This window comes from Hyperolius riggenbachi, chromosome 11 (genome assembly GCF_040937935.1).
Source record: "Hyperolius riggenbachi isolate aHypRig1 chromosome 11, aHypRig1.pri, whole genome shotgun sequence".
Classification (NCBI taxonomy): Eukaryota; Metazoa; Chordata; class Amphibia; order Anura; family Hyperoliidae; genus Hyperolius; species Hyperolius riggenbachi.
Window position 1 is genome coordinate 175,441,049 of NC_090656.1, and position 19,568 is coordinate 175,460,616.

Sequence of the window (19,568 nt, forward strand, 5' to 3'; positions counted from 1 at the left end):
AGTGGTGAAAAAATATTATTGTGTCTGTTTACGTGAAAAATGATGCACCTACCAACAATGGTGGGTTTTCCAACAGACAATGGAAGACTTATCTAAAACTACAATGCGCCATAGGAAACTCTCTGAACAGTGCTTTTGGTGATCTGTAAGATCTTGATTTAGAATATTACGGGGGTTGATTCACTATAACAAATAGGGTGCCTTATCAGGGTTAACATGTCTTATCAGAGTTAACATCCCTTATCAGAGTTAACATGCCTTATAAGAGTAGCATAGTGAGCGCTATGAACTTATGCCTGCTAATTGGCAATGACGAGAGCTCCACTCGTTCTGCCCTGAGCCCCTGCGGGTCCAGACACTTTAAAGGACATTAACCCCACACTTTGATTGGCCCAATAGTCTGCCTGTCAAGTTTCCTGTCAAGTAACAGGCAGCCTATTGGGATCCGGGTGTATGCTGGTTGACTCCTTGGTGCTATGACTGTCAGTGATTGGAGCTCTTGGGCAATCCTTTTTAGTTGCGTTTGTCAGTGAACCAGCAATCAGCCACATCAATGTATACACAATTTGTGGCTTCCTGCCATGTGGGGATCTGTATGGAAATACACTTATTCACACTACTGTACAAGCTGTACTTCTTTCACAACCAAGGCAGGCCTTGAATCTTTTTATGGCAGGTCTTTGATTAATATCTAGTGGATGATTTCATCATGGTGTATTTTTACAGGATGCATGTGGCCCCAATCTCACTTAGCGAAATTCTCGCAAAATTGGCAGCCAACTTCAACGTAAATCTGTGTTGGGCGAGAATGAGGATTTTCCATGTGAACTACTGTAAACATACTTTTACAATGTAAGCACAATCTTTCAATCATTCTAAGTTTTTTAATATCGATTGAAAGACATGACTTATCAATTATATCAATTGTGTTACTGTGATTTATGATTGTTTTGTCTGATCAAATGTAACTGATTTGTGAGATTCTAGCAGAGCGGCAGAATCAGAAGTTTGGCAATGATCCTGCAAACTTGCCAGTGAAGGTTTTGTTCATCCCTAGTGTTGTGTGTTGATTTGGCCTTCTTGTAGTATGTAGCTGGTAAAATGTGCAGCGGCTTTCGGAAAGATCTAGTTTTGTATGTAGTATGGTATTTTTGTGGGAAGAGTTGGGGTTTTTGGGAAGATCCTTCTCATTTTCCATCCTCTGACAACTTTATCCTCTCCTCGGCTCTCTCCTGTGCACCACTGTTTCCCTGTGTCATTGGACCACTAACTCTCTGGGGACACATGCTGGAAAGAGGAGAGGGTTGAACTGGTTGTATCCAAGTAAATATGTGTGGTTAATTTTAAACAACAAACACAGTGTTACCGGGAGCCCAATATGGTGTAGTATGTATTGGAAAAGGGAGGAAAGTGTAAGGGTAAGTAAGTTATACTCATAAACCAGAGTTACCACTTAGGCAACCACTGTGATAGCAGGTGGGAAGAACAAGCCTGTCCCCACTCAGGATTAAGAAGTCGCTCTCTGTAGATAGGAAGAAATATGACGATTTCCGCCATTCCACCAAGGGTGGAATAGTATAGTGCAAGAATAAACAGTGGCGCATGGTGTGTGGTTAATTGTCTTGTATGTATGGGTATATCTTACATATATATTAATTGCTATCCTGTGGTATTAAAATATATATTGATTAAATATGTCTTAAATATATATTGATTAAATATGTCTTAAACATACCTTAAGCTAAAGAAGGAGATATATTTAATTCTCCACCTTAATGCAAATACCTACCTACCCCAAACCTCGTCCCAATGTTAACCCCTTCCTGATATCTAATAGTAACATCACCCAACATATACTGTAAATCTCTTTCTGATGCCTGTCCCAAACCTCACCATCAACGTGAACAACCATTCCACACATGTAAAGCCCTCTCTGATGCCTAACCCCAATTTTTTTCTCAATATCACCAACCTGTGACCTATTGTCAATCCCTTCCTGATGTCTAACTCCTTCAATTCCACCATACTGTGACTTACTGTGCATTCCTTCCTGATGCCTAACTCCAACCTCTCACTCAATGTTGATCCCCTCTACCGGAATGGAAATCCCTGTTTGTGCTTAAACCTTTCCTGATCTTATAGTTGACTTTGATTAAGAAGTATCATTCACAAACCTCCCATTGTGAACCTCATAACCTTCCAATTACATTGATGTCAATCAATAAATGTCAGCTTAATGTTAATAACTCAGACTTCCTTCTAAATTTCATGCAAATACAGTAGTATGGACCTCTTAATGTCAGCAACCTCAATAAGCACAAAGCACATGTGATTTCTAAGCAGCATCCAATTTCCATGGAATGACATGCTGCAATGTCATCTTCATAGGACTTAAAATCGATGCAGAATCAAAATACCTAGGATGGCCTTTTAACAGGGGGTGGGGGTGCACCTTGTTAATGGATTTTTTTTTTAAATAAAAACTATTACAATTTAACTTAGAAAAGTTAATAAATAATCTAAAAAAAAAAACCAGCAAACCAAAAAGAAAATGTAAAAGTACCCAGTTCGCCCAGTCCAGGTGGCCTCCTTTCTCTCAGCCAATGAGAAGGCAAAGAAGAAGTGATTTCTTGTTTTCCATTGACACAAGACAAGACATTCAGTATTTCTATTCCCACCCATACAGTTATTTGTGAAGACGGAGTCAAGCACACAATGGTACCAATGAAAACTGCAGCAGACACATTGGTTAACACTTGCAACAGTAGTGAAGATTAGTGACAGAGGAGGTTTCCAGGTTAACACAGCATTGGTTGTGTACATGCACTATATAATTTTCTAGCTGGCCCACAATTAACTGTTTAGCAACTGTGCCATAATACAGGTTGTTCATATGCATGTTTCAGCTTGTCCAGTTCTGAAAATTACCTGTTTAGTAGGTAATAAGTCAACAACAGCCATGCCAAATGTTCCCCACTCAAAACAAACATTCCTCCATTGTCAGCAGTTGACCAGATTGAAATTAAAAATAATTCAATAAATGCATAGGCCATGTTGCTGTTCAGCTTCTCTGCCTCAAAGTATTGTGGAATATACTAAAACAGAATACGGTACACAGAGATAGTAGTGGTGGGATGGAATTTCCCATCCTGCACCACGTTGGTGTCTGAGGTGCCCAGATGTGGCAACGTCTCCATGGCTGAGAAAGTTCCAACCTCAAACTCCTCTTGGACTCCATCCAAGACAACTTCTACAAATGCATAAGATCCAGTTTCAGGTTTTGTTCACTTGCTGAAAAACTTTCTAACTGTATCCGATTCCGAGGTAAACAAAACTGAATGTGACTATTTACATGGCCAACCGGCTTTACGACAAGCAGTTCCATACTTCCTTGACATAACATATATAGCCATGTCCATCCTCCCAATAATACACATAGCCCTTACTTTACAAGTAAGGAACAAGTATGGCCATGTTCCCACACCACCTCTGCCTCAGTAATGGGATAGCCATTCTTTCTATTAATAAAATCCTCTCCTTCTTGCCTATACCCAGTGTACCCTTTTCTTCTCTCCTCCACACAAGATTAGTCACTTGGACTATAAGATGCAAATAAGCTCAGTTAATGCTGTATTTGTATGCAAAAATATGTGTTGGGGGGGGATGGGGGGTGTTAGATGCTTTCCTTGCATTGAAAGACATCCATGGTTATAATTACTAGGTAATTCCCGGTGGTGTTGGTCCAGGGATTTTATCATATGGAATTGCCATCTGAAGTTGGGAGGAATTTTTGTTTCCTTTTGGGGCTAGTTGGATCATGCTTTTTCAGGGATTTTTGCCTTCCTCTGGATCAACAGGCATATGTAAAGGTGCAGGCTAGTGTTGTACCTTATCTTCTGGGAAAACTCGATGTACGTACATCTTTCCAACACAAATAACTATGTATATACAGCATCAAAATGTACCAGTCATATGCCGTATTTGTTTCATTTGAGACTATTTTAAGACCGTGTAAATGTGAATGGAGTGATCATAAAAATATGCATGTACTTGGAATTGTATCTTCCAATAGGAAAGTGTATTTCACTGTGCTTGTAACAATCAACACAACACAACTTAGTGGATCGCTCAAATAAAAATAAAAGTCACTGCAATGTGGTTTGCACACAAAGATTAGCAGCGCTCTTAAGATAAGTCCATGTGTATAGCAGAAATCTCCACAAAGAAACTTGGTCTCGAGTCTCTATAAGTCTTTCTTGGACTTGTCACAAAACCCGACATTCTTGTTTAAAGGAGCATTGGGAACGTAGGTTACAAATGACATTTGATAATGAAGACTGGGAGAAAGTCTGTATCATGGGATACAAAAGTTCAGTCAGTTTTCTAATTACAGAACTAAACTTTAGACTGCTCTCACATTGGCATAGAACCTCCTCACTTCTACATCATTGCTTCCCCCAGATTCCAGATGTGTGCTGGAGGTGTCAGATGGAGGGTAGCACTTTATTACATATCTGGTGGCAGTGTTCTTTGATTGTCCCCTTTTGGACTCAAGTCCAGTCTTCGATTAAGATTATTGCCAGCGAATATCTGGAACTAAAGCCAGAAATATTCCAATTGCATCTCTCTAGAGAATGCATCAGATCCTACAAAAAAATCAATAGTTAAACATCTATTGAATGCAGCTAAATCGTGCATTCCTCTGAAGTGGAGGTCTGCAGATTCCCCCAATCCCCCCCCCCCCCCCCGATCACCCTCTGGTTTCAAAAAATGGAGAAGAATTGAGGCACATCACTGTGGTACAGATAGAGAAGTTTGTGATTATGTTGGCTCAATGGTACGAATTTTTAGACAGTGAGCAATATCAAGACTTGATGAATGAGATACAATTTTCCAAAGCACACCCAGGTCGCATTTATGCCTTGGACCCTCTGTGACTTCAGCCACGCAAGATTCACAGAGAAACCCCCCTTGAAGGGTACCTCACTACCAAGAGCGCTATCTAAATAATTATCTAAGCTATATCTCAATGTTTTTTATGGTCTATCTCATGTGCTGATTGTTCTACTATCTTGTTTACTATATGTTTACTATATGACTACCTGCTATCATCCTTATGATTCACACCCCACTTTGGTTATTATCAAGACTTTTACCAGAAATCATTAATAGCTCATTAATATTTGGTCATTTTTTTTTCTTTTTATATACTGCTGTTTCTTTACCTGTATACTATATGCTTTAAGGTTCGCATTGTGACCGTTGTTAAAAATGTCCGTGTACCGTATATACTCGCATACAAGCCGAATTTTTGACCCCCAAAAAGGGGGTCAAAAGTTGGGGGGTCGGCTTGTATGCGAGTCTTCCCTGGTGGTATAGTGGTTAGTGGTGGGTGTTCCGCGCCCCGCTCCCCCCCCTCCCCGCTCCCCCCGCTGCTATTACCTGCAGGCAGCGGCCGCTTCCTAATCCGCGTTCCTCTTCTGAAACTTTGCAGCGTGTATCACAGCAGCGCGCCCGGCGCTGCTGCTGTGACGATGCAGGGGCAGGAAAGAGCGGTTCCCTTGGTAACGGCGATACAGATCGCCGCTATAGGGAGCCGCGCTCTTTCCTGCACTCTGCATCGTCACAGCAGCAGCGCCGGGCGCGCTGCTGTCATACACGCTGCAAAGTTACAGAAGGGGAACGCGGATTAGGAAGCGGCCGCTGCCTGCAGGTAATAGCAGCGGGGGGAGCGGGGGGTGGGGGCGGGAGTACTACCTACCTATGCTGGGCACTATACTGGCTAAACTGGGCACTAAACTAGCAAAACTGGGCACTATACTGGCTAAACTGGGCACTATACTAGCTAAACTGGGCACTATACTGGCTAAACTGGGCACTATACTGGTTAACCTGGGCACTATACTGGCTAAACTGGGCACTATACTAGCTAAACTGGGCACTATACTAGCTAAACTGGGCACTATACTAGCTAAACTGGGCACTTTACTAGCCATACTGGGGCACTACACTGGCTAAACTGGGCACTATACTGGCTAAACTGGGCACTATACTAGCTAAACTGGGCACTATACTGGCTAAACTGGGCACTATACTAGCTAAACTGGGCACTTTACTAGCCATACTGGGGCACTACACTGGCTAAACTGGGCACTATACTGGCTAAACTGGGCACTATACTAGCTAAACTGGGCACTATACTGGCTAAACTGGGCACTATACTGGTTAACCTGGGCACTATACTGGCTAAACTGGGCACTATACTAGCTAAACTGGGCACTATACTAGCTAAACTGGGCACTTTACTAGCCATACTGGGGCACTACACTGGCTAAACTGGGCACTATACTGGCTAAACTGGGCACTATACTAGCTAAACTGGGCACTATACTGGCTAAACTGGGCACTATACTGGCTAAACTGGGCACTATACTAGCTAAACTGGGCACTATACTGGCTAAACTGGGCACTATACTAACTAAACTGGGCACTATACTGGCTAAACTGGGCACTTTACTAGCCATACTGGGGCACTATACTAGCTAAACTGGGCACTATATTAGCTAAACTGAGGCACTACCTACCCATACTGGGCACTATACTGGCTATACTGGGCACTTTACTAGCTATACTGGACACTACCTACCTATACTGGGCACTATACTAGCTATACTGGGACACACTGGGGGGCTGCACCAATCCAGCATTTCCTACCCCCGGCTTATATGGGGGTCAATCATTTTTCCCAGTTTTTTCAGGGAAAAGTTGGGGGGTCGGCTTATATGCGGGTCGGCTTATATGCGAGTATATACGGTAGTTGTTTTTCTTCTTTTTCTTTGACACATGCTTATTACCTGGTATATGAGCTGTGAAATTGTGAACTTATTTTGCTTCCTTTGTTCAATAAACGTAATTGTTTGAAAGAGTCCATGTGTATACTGGTGACAACACTCCTTATTCTAGTGCTTTTATCGAGATACAGGAAAACCTCCACCACTTCCACTGCAGAGATCACACCTCCAACAACACACCACTCATTGCAATGCATAGACCCCCAAGCTGGCAGGTCAGTAGCACTGAGAGTCTGAGAATCTGGCCTGCCTCAGGCCACACAGATACCCCAATTATCCCCCTTTCTATCACACTCACCTGACCTATCATGTGACGTCTCCTCAAAGAAAATGCTCCAGATAGCATAAAACCCTTATTTATTAAAATCTATAAAAACTCTTGTACTTACAAACTCAGGTTCTTTCCTTTGTGCCGCTTTGGATCACCCTACCTTTTTCATCCATATTGGACTCATCAGGTGCCACCTTCATTCATTCATTCATAATCTGTGTGTATGTAAACATCCCTACTGCTTACATCTATCATCAAAAGTATCAAGCAGTCCTCAGTTCTTCATGACAATTACAATTTTCACAGATGAATTACAGTATAAAACACTGCATGCAAGAGTGGGAGGAGATCCTATTGTAATATACAAAAGTTGTCCATAGAGTGGAGATACCCCTCCCTTTCACTAAATGGAAAGACCATGGTGAATGGGGGATTTTACTTTTTTTCATGTTCCCCTTTAACAATTTTTTTTCTTCTTTCTCCATATTCTTATTTTTTCTTTTTTCCTCCCAGGAGACAAGTTTGCAGACTCTGACTACGTATGTTTGGTTCACAATGGTAAGGGGCAATATCGATTGTTTACATTTTTGCCGTATTATACATAAGAGATGTCAAATTCTTTTTGCCAGATTTTTAATAACTGTAATATACCGAAAATTCTATTTAAAAATGTAAAATTCAAGAGATCCTTAGTCTTCAATTATCTAAAACAATACACCCCACATATTTGTATTCTACTTGAAACACATCTGATCGGTAATAAAATATTATCACTCAGGCGTCCTTGGGTATCACAATATTATCACTCTACCTACTCCTCATATTCACGAGGGGTTTCTATTCTTATCCATAAATCTGTTCCGATTAAAATCTTAGACTCATGTTGTGATGACCAGGGACGCTTTGTTCTACTTAACTTTGTACTCTATGGTCTTACATACACTCTTGCAGGTATATATGTACCCCCTCCAGCCAATAAACAACTGCTATACGATGTCATGGCAAAATCTTCCAGGTGGCATGGTGACAGACTTGTTCTAATGGGGGACTTCAACCTTACCATGGATCCTCTGATGGACAGAACAAGTGGCTCTAGCAGGGATGGTCGGGAACTCAAACTATGGGCTGAAGGCTATCAGTTACAAGACGTATGGAGATGGAAAAACCCCACGGGAAGGGCATTCACATGCTTTTCCTCTGCCCACCGATCCATGTCTAGAATAGACATCGCTTTTGTCACATCTCCTGTGTTATCTCAAATACAATCTATAGACATACTGCCATCAGGTATATCAGATCATGCCCCCATCTCACTTACATTGGTAATAGCGGCCAAACCTAAAGACAGATTATGGAGAATATCTCGATTTTATGTTAATGAGCCACATATCCAACCCTTGATCGCAATTGCCCTTAGCAACTATTGGAGAGACAATACGGGCTCTACCTCAGAAGCTATTGTCTGGGATGCAAGTAAAGCAGTCATTAGGGGTCAATACATGACTGAACTCAAAGCTCTCAAAACAAACGCTAGATCACACATATCAAACCTTGAAAATCAGGCTAGAGATGCAGAACAGATCTTTGTACAGACTAATACTCCTGACAGTTGGATAAACTGGCAACAGTTAATTAGGCAATGGAGATTGGCTCAAGTGTTGCTAACTAAGAATGTGATTTTACACCAGACACAACGTATATTCGAATTTGGTGACAAAAACAGTAAATTATTAGCCTGGCTGTCCAGAGACTTCACTACCCCTATGACTATCCCGACTATTTTAGATTGTAACAATCTCCCACTGGTCGATCCTGAACACATCAATGCTGCTTTTAGAGTCTTCTATAAATCTCTATACTCCTCTAAAGTCTGTTATACCCCCAGGGATCTGGATAAATATCTTGCGGACATAGACATGCCAGCCCTTTCTGACCAAGACAAAATTAAACTAGATAAGCTAGTATCTATTGAGGAGGTTCAGGACGCTATAGGCGACCTTAAACCCAATAAAACTCCAGGCTCAGATGGCCTTCCCTCTGAATTCTACCAATGCCACTCTGATATTTTGGCCCCTAAACTATGTTCGGTATTTAACGAAGTACTGGAAGGTCATTCTTTACCGGAATCATTTTCGGAAGCGATAATTATTCTTATCCTCAAACCTGGGAAGGACCCAACACTGTGTGGGTCATATAGGCCTATCTCGTTATTAAATACAGATGCTAAAATCCTGGCCAAAATACTAGCGAACAGAATCAAGCCAATCATCACCAAGTTAATACATGGGGACCAGTCAGGATTCATGCCCAACAAAGGGACAGACATTAATCTACACAGACTATTTACAAACATATCTCTGGCCTCCTCGGTGTCCAGCCGCAGGGTGGTTGCCTCGCTGGACACCGAGAAGGCATTTGATTGGGTAGAGTGGCCGTATCTGTGGGAAATTTTGAAACGATATGGCTTTGGCCCTATATTTGTAAAATGGATACAAGCACTGTATAAAACTCCTAAGGCTAGAATTCGCACTGGCAATACTATCTCGGAACCCTTCCAGCTGTATAGAGGAACACGACAAGGCTGCCCGCTTTCTCCATATATTTTTGCCCTTGCAATTGAACCCATGGCTATACTAATACGTGACTCTCCTCAAATTCAGGGTATCCCGGTGGGGTGTATCGAAGAGAGAATATCGCTTTATGCGGATGACACACTTCTTTACCTAAATGACTCAGAAGACTCCTTAAAGTCTGCTCTTGACATTATTACAACATTCGGCTCATTCTCCGGGCTTAGAATCAACCAGGATAAGTCTGTCATCATGCCACTGGACAACCCCCGGCCCAATATATCTTCCCACTCGCTGCAATGGGTATCCCAATTTAAGTACCTGGGTATTCAAGTTACCAACTGTGTGCAGGATTACTTTGTTCTGAATGTTAAACCGGTGGTGGAGGCCTTTCGTAGTAGGTCCCAGACGTGAAAACAATTACCCCTTTCTCTTATTGGGAAAATCAACATCTTTAAAATGATTTTTTTGCCTAAATTTCTGTATGTACTCCGCAACTCTCCTATTGCAATTTCAAAAAAATTCTTTAAAAATCTCCACTCCTTAATATCTACATTTATCTGGTCGGGCCAGGTCCCAAAAATAGCCCTGAGTACCCTGCAACTCCCAATAGACCAAGGGGGCCTGGCTCTTCCAAATATGCAACTATACTACTATGCTGCAATCCTAGTTACTGCTAGATGGTGGTTTGCTCAAGACAGATATAACCCTGCAGTTGTAACAGAGGCGGCCCGTCTGGGATCCTATGAGAGGCTTACACTACTACCATACAGGGGAACGGCCAATGATGAACGATGTACTGTTCCGATGCAAACAGTGTGTAAGGTGTGGGTGGAGGCAATGAAATTTTTGGGAGTAAATGAAATACTCTCACCATATACCCCTTTATGGGACAATCCTAACCTATCTCACTTCACCCAGATCCCTGATCCTAGACTGTGGGCTACTGCGGGTATAAAAAACTTACAACATATTGTTCGCAATGGATTGCTGATAACATTTAATGAACTTAAACAAACCTTTTCCATCGCGAACAAGATGTTCTTTCGATACCTACAACTCCGTCACGCCTTTTCAGCGCAGTTCCCATCTGGTGCGCCAGAGCTGGCAGTTAATATCTTAGAAAATACACTTCTGACACAACATTTAGATAAACCCCTCTCAGTTATCTATTCAGTCTTACTAGCCAAAAATAACGAAAAACTTCTTAGATCCCAAGAAAAGTGGAACCTAGATATTCAGGGCATAGATGATACAGACTGGGAGGATATACTTGAAGACTTCGTTAGAACCCCTATTTCAGCCAGAGATAGACTGATCCAGGTAAAATTCTTGCATAGAACATATCTCACTCCAGTGCGAATGCATAATATATGTACATCCAACAGTGTGTTATGCCAAAAATGCACAGCTGAAGATGGCACATTCCTACACATGTTTTGGAGCTGCACTAAAATCCAAACTTTTTGGACAGCCATTTTTGATACTATAAATGAAATCTTGGAATCACACTTTGACTGCACACCCAAACTAGCCCTTCTGGGTCTATTTGAAGAACAAACATGTAGCAAATATGTACAATTTTTAATTCGCATACTATGTTTCTATGCAAGAAAAGAAATTCTAAGAGTCTGGAAAGGTAATAACAATCCATCTATTAATCACTGGAAACGTACAATCAATATCGCTCTTCCTCTATATCAAATGACATACAAGAATCGTAACTGTATACAATGATTCCATAAAATATGGGCACCATGGTATAACAACGCTTTGACGGCTGGATCCAATCTCACACTTTAATCTTCATGTATCCTAATACCAGTATCTAGCTGGTTACTGGCGCGGTTTGGGTGGGGGTGGGGGGTGAGCCCGGAGGTGAGCCTTTTTCCCTTCTCCCCTCCTCTATTTACCTCTTCTCCTGTCCGATATCCCTTCCTCTCCTTCCCCCCTCTACTTATTTCTCCTTACTTCCTCCTTCTTGCTCTCTTGGCACGGTAATCCAACTATAAATGAATCTGCTCATAGCTACTATGGGTTCCTGTAAGCACTGGTAATATGTAATGTATCCGATACATTAGAAATTTATTAAGACAATTATTCTGCTGTTAACCTATACTTCAAGTTATATACTGCTGCCTTGCCGCTTAGTTTATATACCTGTATATCTCCTGTTATGGGAGCACTGTGCCGTCTCATGTAATGTCTCCTTATTTTCTTGTTCAAAATAAAAATTGATCTGTGAAAAAAAAAAAAAAATGTAAAATTCAGCCAAGATGTTTTATAGTTTTGGATAGGCTTAGAAAAGGCAAGACTCTGCCAGTTTGTTATTGTTGTGTCTGTCTCTATTGAGAAGAAATCTTTTCATTTTATGTTCCTACGACACCATGGGTTTAAATTTGACCCCATGGTAGTACCAATATGAACAGTAAGCAACAGCAGTAAAACTATGACAGAGATTCAACCTCTTCACCACCCTACAAAAAATATTATATGGCTGTACGGGAAGTAAGCAAAATGTCTTCACTGAAGACCATGAGAGGACTGCAAACCCCCAAAAGATGTAACGCTTTTCCATTTTATTCTCAACTGATATAAATTATTTTGGTAGAGACAGAATTGTGCTTTATGACATTAAAGGGAAACAAGAGCTAAAATTAAGGGAAAAAATGAAAATAGCATTATTTTGTGTGTCCATCACATCACTGTAATCCAAATGTCCCATTTTTCTTCTGGGGTGTATTTATTCTATATATCCCTAAAGGAATTCCATGCAAGGAAGAGTGACAGTGCCAGTTTGAGTGTTGCTGACATATTACATGAGGAAATCTCGCTGGCAATAGATCATGTCCATGATAATGTGTAACTTATTTGACTGGTTTAGGCATAGTTACAACACTGCAAGGATTGTAACTGTCTGTCTATATCCAGAGGCTACATATGCATTTCTGAACTGGAGCTGTTGACTGTCCTACTGTGCTGCATTATGGGAGTAGCTATGTAGACAGTATACACATGAAGAGGGTATTGCCTATGTAGCTGTAATTAATCTAAACATCCCACTTTCCCCTGAAATAACCACATGGACTACTGATGTGGAATGTAATGGCCAAAGCAGCCCTACATTGAAAAAAATAAATAACAGAAAATGAAAACATAATCCACAGTGATGGGTCATGGTGGGTCGTGTTATTCACAAAGAGTGGGTCTGCCCAGAAAAACTTAAAGGACAACTGAAGTGAGAGGGATATGGAGGCTGCCATATTTATTTCCTTTTAAGCAATACCAGTTGCCTGGCTGTCCTGCTGATCCTCTGCTTCTAATACGTTTAGCCATAGACCCTGAACAAGCATGCTGCAGATCAGATGTTTCTGACATTATTGTCAGATCAGACAAAATTAGCTGCATGCTTGTTTCTGGTGTTATTCAGACGCTACTGCAGCCAAATAGATCAGGCAACTGGTATTGCTTAAAAGGAAATAAATATGGCAGCCACCATATACCTCTCACTTAAGTTTCCTTTAAGATAAAATAATCAAGTAATTACATGCCTCATTATAATTCATTAAGTAGTCACTTGTATCTCACCCTCCACCGCTTGTAATTATCAGCCAGTCAGCCATCAGCATGTGGATCCTCTGCTGTATGGGCAGAGCCCATACAGAGGGGAGAAAGAAAGATGGTAAATTGTATCTCACCCTCCGCTGCTTGTAATGTCCATTCAGCTGGGGAGCCAGGGAGTCCAGGGAGGTGACGCCAGGCAGATTTTGGTGGAGGAGGACTTCCACGTGTCATACACCAGACATACTGCCGGTGCAGCCTGGTCATGTACACTGGACACGCTGTCTGCAGCTGGGAAGTCCCTGCCTCAACACGTAACTTGCTGACTCGGGTAAGGAAGTGAGTGAGTATAGGAGCGCTCACAGCTAATGTGAATAGATGGGATGGACAGTGTATCAGTGGCCACGCTAACAAATTAAATAGCCAGGTGCGACAAGATAAAATAATTAGGTGGTCAAGTGGACCCTGTATACATAAATTAAGTAGCCATGTTCCCCCGAAAACAGAATGAAGTAGCCATGGGCTCATACATTTCAGTATTGGGTAGCCAGTGCTGGCTGGGGAGGACTGGGTGCTTTGCTGGGTGCTGGGCTGGGGAATTTGCTGCGCACTTTGCTGGGTGCTGGGCTGGGGGCTTTGCTGGCGATTTGCTGGGCTGGGCACTTAACTAGGCTTTGCTGGGCTGGGGGCTTTGCTAGGCTGGGGACTTTGCTGGGCGCTTTGCTGGACTAGGCAATTTGCTGGGGGCTTTGCTGGGTGAGAGCTTTGCTGGGTGCTTTACTGGGCTCGGGGCATTTCTGGGCGCTTTGCTGGGATGGGGGATTTGCTGGACGATTTGTTGGGCTGGGCACTTTGCTAGGCTTTGCTGGGCTGGGCACTTTACTAGGCTTTGCTGGGCTGGGTGATTTTCTGGGCTGGGGGGCTTTGCTTGGTTTTGGGCTCTGTTGGGTTGGGGGCTTTGCTAGGCTGGGCTGTGGGCTCTGCTGGGCTGGAGGTTTTGCTAGGCTGTGCTCTTTGCTGGGCTGGGGGCTTTGCTAGGCTGGACTGTGGGCTCTGCTGGACTGGGGGCTTTGCTGGGCAGGTCACTTTGCTAGGCTGGGCTGTGGGCTCTGCTGGGCTAGAGGCTTAGCTAGGCTGGGGGCTTTGCTGGGCTGTGGGGCTCTGCTGGGCTGGGGGCTTTGCTAGGCTGTGCTTTGGGCTCTGCTGGGCTGGGGGCTTTGCTAGGCTGGGATGTGGCGTCTGCTGGGCTAGGGGCTTTGCTAGGCTGGGGGCTTTGCTAGGCTCGGCTGGGGGCTTTACTGGGTGGGAGAGCTGGTTGCTGTGCTGCAGACCTCAGATCACGGCGACTGGAGAGAGGCAGACAGGACCAGAGCACACACTACCCGCCGAAACCCAGACAGAACACTTCACATGCAAGAAATGACTAATGACGTAATTACCACCTTTGAAGTGTACCCGTCTGCCCGTAATGCATACTCTGGCCCTGTCTCTCTCTCCAGTCGCTGTCATCTGAGGTCTGATTATTAAGAGAGGCAGGTGCGGGGAACCGGGAGATGGCACACTGCAGAGGGAGGGAGGCCCCATAAGAGAGCGGTGCTGGTGCCATGGCAACTGGCACGGCGCTATTTTTAAAAAGCAATGAGTATTCTTCCGGCTCCTCGCTGGGCCAGTCCGACCCTGGACACAAGTAGGGATTAGATTGTGAGCTCCTCTGAGAGACAGTTAGTGACAAGATTATATAATACTGTGTAAAGCGCTGCAGAATATGTCGGCGCTATATAAATAGTAAAATAATAATTTGTACAAAGGACTTCCCAGTATTATCTCTGTGATGGTGTCATAGGCTCAGGTATTACCAGGAGTCTGAACTAGAGAAGGACAAAGAGGCATTAATAATTCCAGCTTACTTGCACATTTGGCAGTTGACTTTATAACATAAAGTAATTCACACTCGTGTTCAGATTTTAACTGAAGTTTTGTTCTCCCATTATAACTCATCAAATTACTGTTCACAGATTTGGAATAGTGAGTTTATATCCTGGGACCCATCCAATTATTGTGACATTAACCAGGTCTTGATTCTCGGCAACGATTTGTGGGTACCTGACCTCTACATATATGAAATGTAAGTGATATAATGGTATTTAAGATGACACAAAAAGGCTACTTTATAATATGCTGTAGATTTTGTCAGAGACATGCAATAAGTATAATAACCAAAATGTAATAAGTAATGACTTTGGACTGTTTTACACTTATTTTGTTGCTTTGCAGTGGGGATGCTATGCTCCTGCCACATTCCACTGCAACGCAAAAAATTACAAACCTGACCCTGCCAACTGAACTTCTTGCTAACATATTAGCAGAACATAATGCTGAAAAATTAACTTAAAAAAATGAATAATGTAATTAAGTTCTCTGTTATCTCTAGAACCATGTGTGGGAAGGTAGCTTCTGGCTTGTAGCTGAGTAGCTGCCTTTCAAAAAAAGATTCAGTCTTGATGTCTGACTAGCTCTCAAACCACCTATTTTTATACCCTCTGCATCCAATATGGCTGCCTAATTTCCCTTAATATCTGGTTCTGATTGGCTGAAATTTCTGTGCGTCAGTAATTGTTTATTTTGAATTTCTGACATTTAATGAAGCCATAACATGTTTTATTTACAAATTCCTCATTTAACTTATTGGTGGGAATTTAGGTAGTTTGGAATACTTACACATACTGACATCGGGTCTTTTTGACATAGTTGATTAAAAATGGATGTCACCTGCCATCTTGACCTGCTGATTAATGTAATTGCCCCAGACATTAGGACTTTTGAATATTAACCTCCTTAGCGGTAACCCCGTGCTGGACACGGGGTAAGCCGCCGGAGGGTGCCGCTCAGGCCCTGCTGGGCCGATTTTCATAATTTTTTTTTTGCTGGACGCAGCTAGCACTTTGCTAGCTGCGCCAGCACTCTGATCGCCGCCGGCCCCCGCCCGATCGCCGCTATTTGCTGCGGCGCGCGGCCCCCCCCCCCAGACCCCAGCGCTGCCTGGCCAATCAGTGCCAGGCAGCGCCGAGGGGTGGCCCGGGACTCCCAATGACGTCCCGACGTCAGTGACGTCGGTGACGTCATCCCGCCCCGTCGCCATGGCGACGGGGGAAGCCCTCGAGGAAATCCCGTTCTATGAACGGGATTTCCTGATCGGAGATCGCCGAAGGCGATCGAAGCGGGCGGGGGGATGCCGCTCAGCAGCGGCTATCATGTAGCGAGCCCTCGGCTCGCTACATGATTAAAAAAAATTTTTTTTTTAAAAAAACTGCTGCGCTCCCTCCTGGCGGTATTTTTCATACTGCCAAGGAGGTTAAACAATCTTCATTGTATCTATCTTTCATCATGCACTTCTGTTAATATGTCTCTCTGCTGATTAGTTTGGAATGTGTATGTCCTTTTCCTGAAATTGAGGCGGACATTTTGACCCCGCAAATCATGTAGATCTGTAACTTGCAGCCTACAGTAATTTAATACTTATTTAAATACCATAACTGTACTTATAGAATAATCAAATAATGTGTATACTGATCAGTTATTTAAATAATTTAATTCTATAATTGTTTTATAAAGAAGTACTAAAAATATTAATTTTTTAGAGATTATATTTGTCCTAAATAAAAGACAATAGGAAAGACCCTTGTTATGATTATTGTTTACATGCCTGAAGAACATCTATGAGCAATACATCTTACTTCACATAAGAGAGGATTGTTTATGTTTTTTTCACCTGAATCAAGGACATACTGTATGATAATGTCTTTGTAAAATGAATGTGTATATATATTAATGCAGAGGGAGGAATGTTACAATTTGTAAGTGTTTTTAAAGAGTTTTTTTTACCCTTTGTTAATATATTTGTGAATTAATTATTCAATAACGAATGCTGATTTATTTTCAGTGGTGCTTCTTGAGATCTTCCTTTTTACTTAGGAGGATATAGTGACAATTTATAAAGGTCATTAACTTTTGGTGGAGAATATACTTTGTCAGTTGCTGGCTTACCTGAGCTTCAGGAGTGTATCTATGACAACTGTCTCACTGTGACAAAGCCAAGGTTCAGAGGTCAGCGCCTAGCAGCAAAACGGCTCCGCTGTCAATCAGGAACACCAAGGGTAGGAAGGTCAGATCTAACTAGCTCTGACCTTGTGCATAGCTTGGAGGTATTCACTGGTGGACTATAAAACTGCAGAAATAAAATACAGTATCTGTTATTGTGAAATCTTCCCACCTGCAACTAAAGGCCTGTACCCACCTCACGATTTTTCTAATGATTATTTCTAGATTGAAAAGCCACATGTTTTGTCAGGCATTTATGGACATATACAGGGTAGGACTGGGACACTGGGGGCCCACCAAAGAAATTTCAACCTGGGGCCCACACATCTCATGATTGCAGAGAAAAAAGGGCGTGACCATGCACCGGAAGGTGGGCCTGGTCATGATGTATTATGGACAGGGCCAAATGTACATGATCTTAGCAGCATTGTAATTCAGAGACACTGCTGCCCAGCAAAACTTTGCATAGAGTCCCCTCCTTCAATATAAAGTAATGTCCTACTTTGCAGAGGTTGCGACCGCATCGGGGCCATTGGGCCAAAGGGGCCCCGAAGGGCCCTCCCTCAGCTACAGTATTACCTCTCTATTGGACCTGTGCTCATAATAATCACTTCTATAGATACTTTGAACCGTGGTAATCATTAACAAGCTATTTCCCATCCCTTTCTTGCACCTCTGACACTGTAGTTGCCATTGCCAGGTTTTGGTGTGTCGTATCAATTGTTATGTATAGAGTGCTTGGGGGACCCCATTGTAAAATTAGCATCATGGCCTACAGCTCCTTAGCTACGCCACTGCTCTCAGCATGAGTGTTTACAGCACTGAGAAGAGAATTTTTGTGCTTCAGGCAGCAATTGGAGCTCTGTCAGACAAGGAGGGGGGCCCATCAGAGACCTGGAGGCGGGGCCCACCGTGGGAAAAAAACGGTACTACTGTGGCCCAGTCCGACCCTGGACATATAGCTTTCTTGTTCTGTAACATACCACCACTAACTACTGGCCAAAGCCATGCCATGCAGTTTGAGTCTTATGCGAAAAAGTGATTTACTAATGTTGCTGTTATCTAATGCCTTCACATATTGTCCATAAGGTGTTCAATATGCTGGCCAGTGGTCAGGGACTCTGTGGATCCTAAATCAGTTCTAATGATTGTTATACATTTTGCTTCTGCTGTAATTAATCTTTGTTCTTTATATAGGACAAATTCTGAAAACAATGTTCCTGTCACTCCTTACTTTGTGGTCACAAACAAAGGGGAGATTACCAGTTCTAAACCACTACGGATTGCTAGTTCCTGTAATCTAGACACCTTCAAGTTTCCCTTTGATGACCAGACATGCACTCTGACCTTTGGCCCGTATGTTCATGCAGGTAAGTTTAGTATTGTCTTCTCCATATTCTTCTGCCTTTTATTTATCTTAGCGAAAAAAGGTGTGCAGGTTGGCACTGCAGCAGGTGTACAATCTTGAGTGGGGAGCTGGCAGGACCACTATGCTTCAAACAGCATGGTTGCAATTGCGTGCTCTGGTATAGGAAATAGTAATGCTGTACAACAAGAGGAGAGAGAGGAGAGGAGACCGGCACTGCAATCGACTTATTTATTCCATGCTGTAAAAGGTGCATACAAAAAGTCACATTCTCAGTGCAAAATAGTAGACATACCAGGTAGATGAAGCAATGTGGGTGACAGTGGGTGCTGGGCACTGTGGGCCCACAGTGCCCAGCACCCACCGTCACCCACATTGCTTCATCTACCTGGTACTTCTACTTTTTTGCACTGAGAATGTGACTTTTTGTATGCACCTTTTATTTATCTTACCAACAGACTAAATGAAAAAGGAAACCTGGTAAGAAAACTGCACTTGCCAAAAAGTATAAAGACACTTTGATCCCTTTCAGTACCACGTACATAATATTGTTTTAAATACTTAAGGACTGCACCACGCCAAATGGCGTAGACGCAGCAGTAGCCCTAGGACCGCTCAGCCCCAATTGGCGTGAAGTCCTGGGGCGGGGTTTTGCAGGAGATCAAGCACGCCGATGCGATTGCCGATAGGGACTGTTAGATGGCAAAACTGCCGTGTATTTATATTGTACAGCGCTGCGATCTACGGCAGCGCTGTACTGGGGATAGCCGTGTGACACGGCTGTCCCTCTGGGAAGCTCAGCTGCGATTGGCTGTCATAGGCTAATGCCTATGACCACCACCTGGCCTGCT

At 42.9% G+C, this 19,568-nt stretch overlaps 1 protein-coding gene across 1 annotated transcript in view; it reads left to right on the forward strand.

The window, feature by feature from the left end:
* LOC137537915 (5-hydroxytryptamine receptor 3A-like) overlaps positions 1-19,568 on the forward strand; it is a 106,358-nt gene that overhangs the window by 45,715 nt on the left and 41,075 nt on the right. The window contains exons 5-7 of the mRNA XM_068259845.1: positions 7,639-7,680; positions 15,269-15,378; positions 18,549-18,721. Of these exons, the coding sequence (XP_068115946.1) occupies positions 7,639-7,680; positions 15,269-15,378; positions 18,549-18,721 (325 nt within the window). The remainder of the gene's footprint in view (positions 1-7,638; positions 7,681-15,268; positions 15,379-18,548; positions 18,722-19,568) is intronic.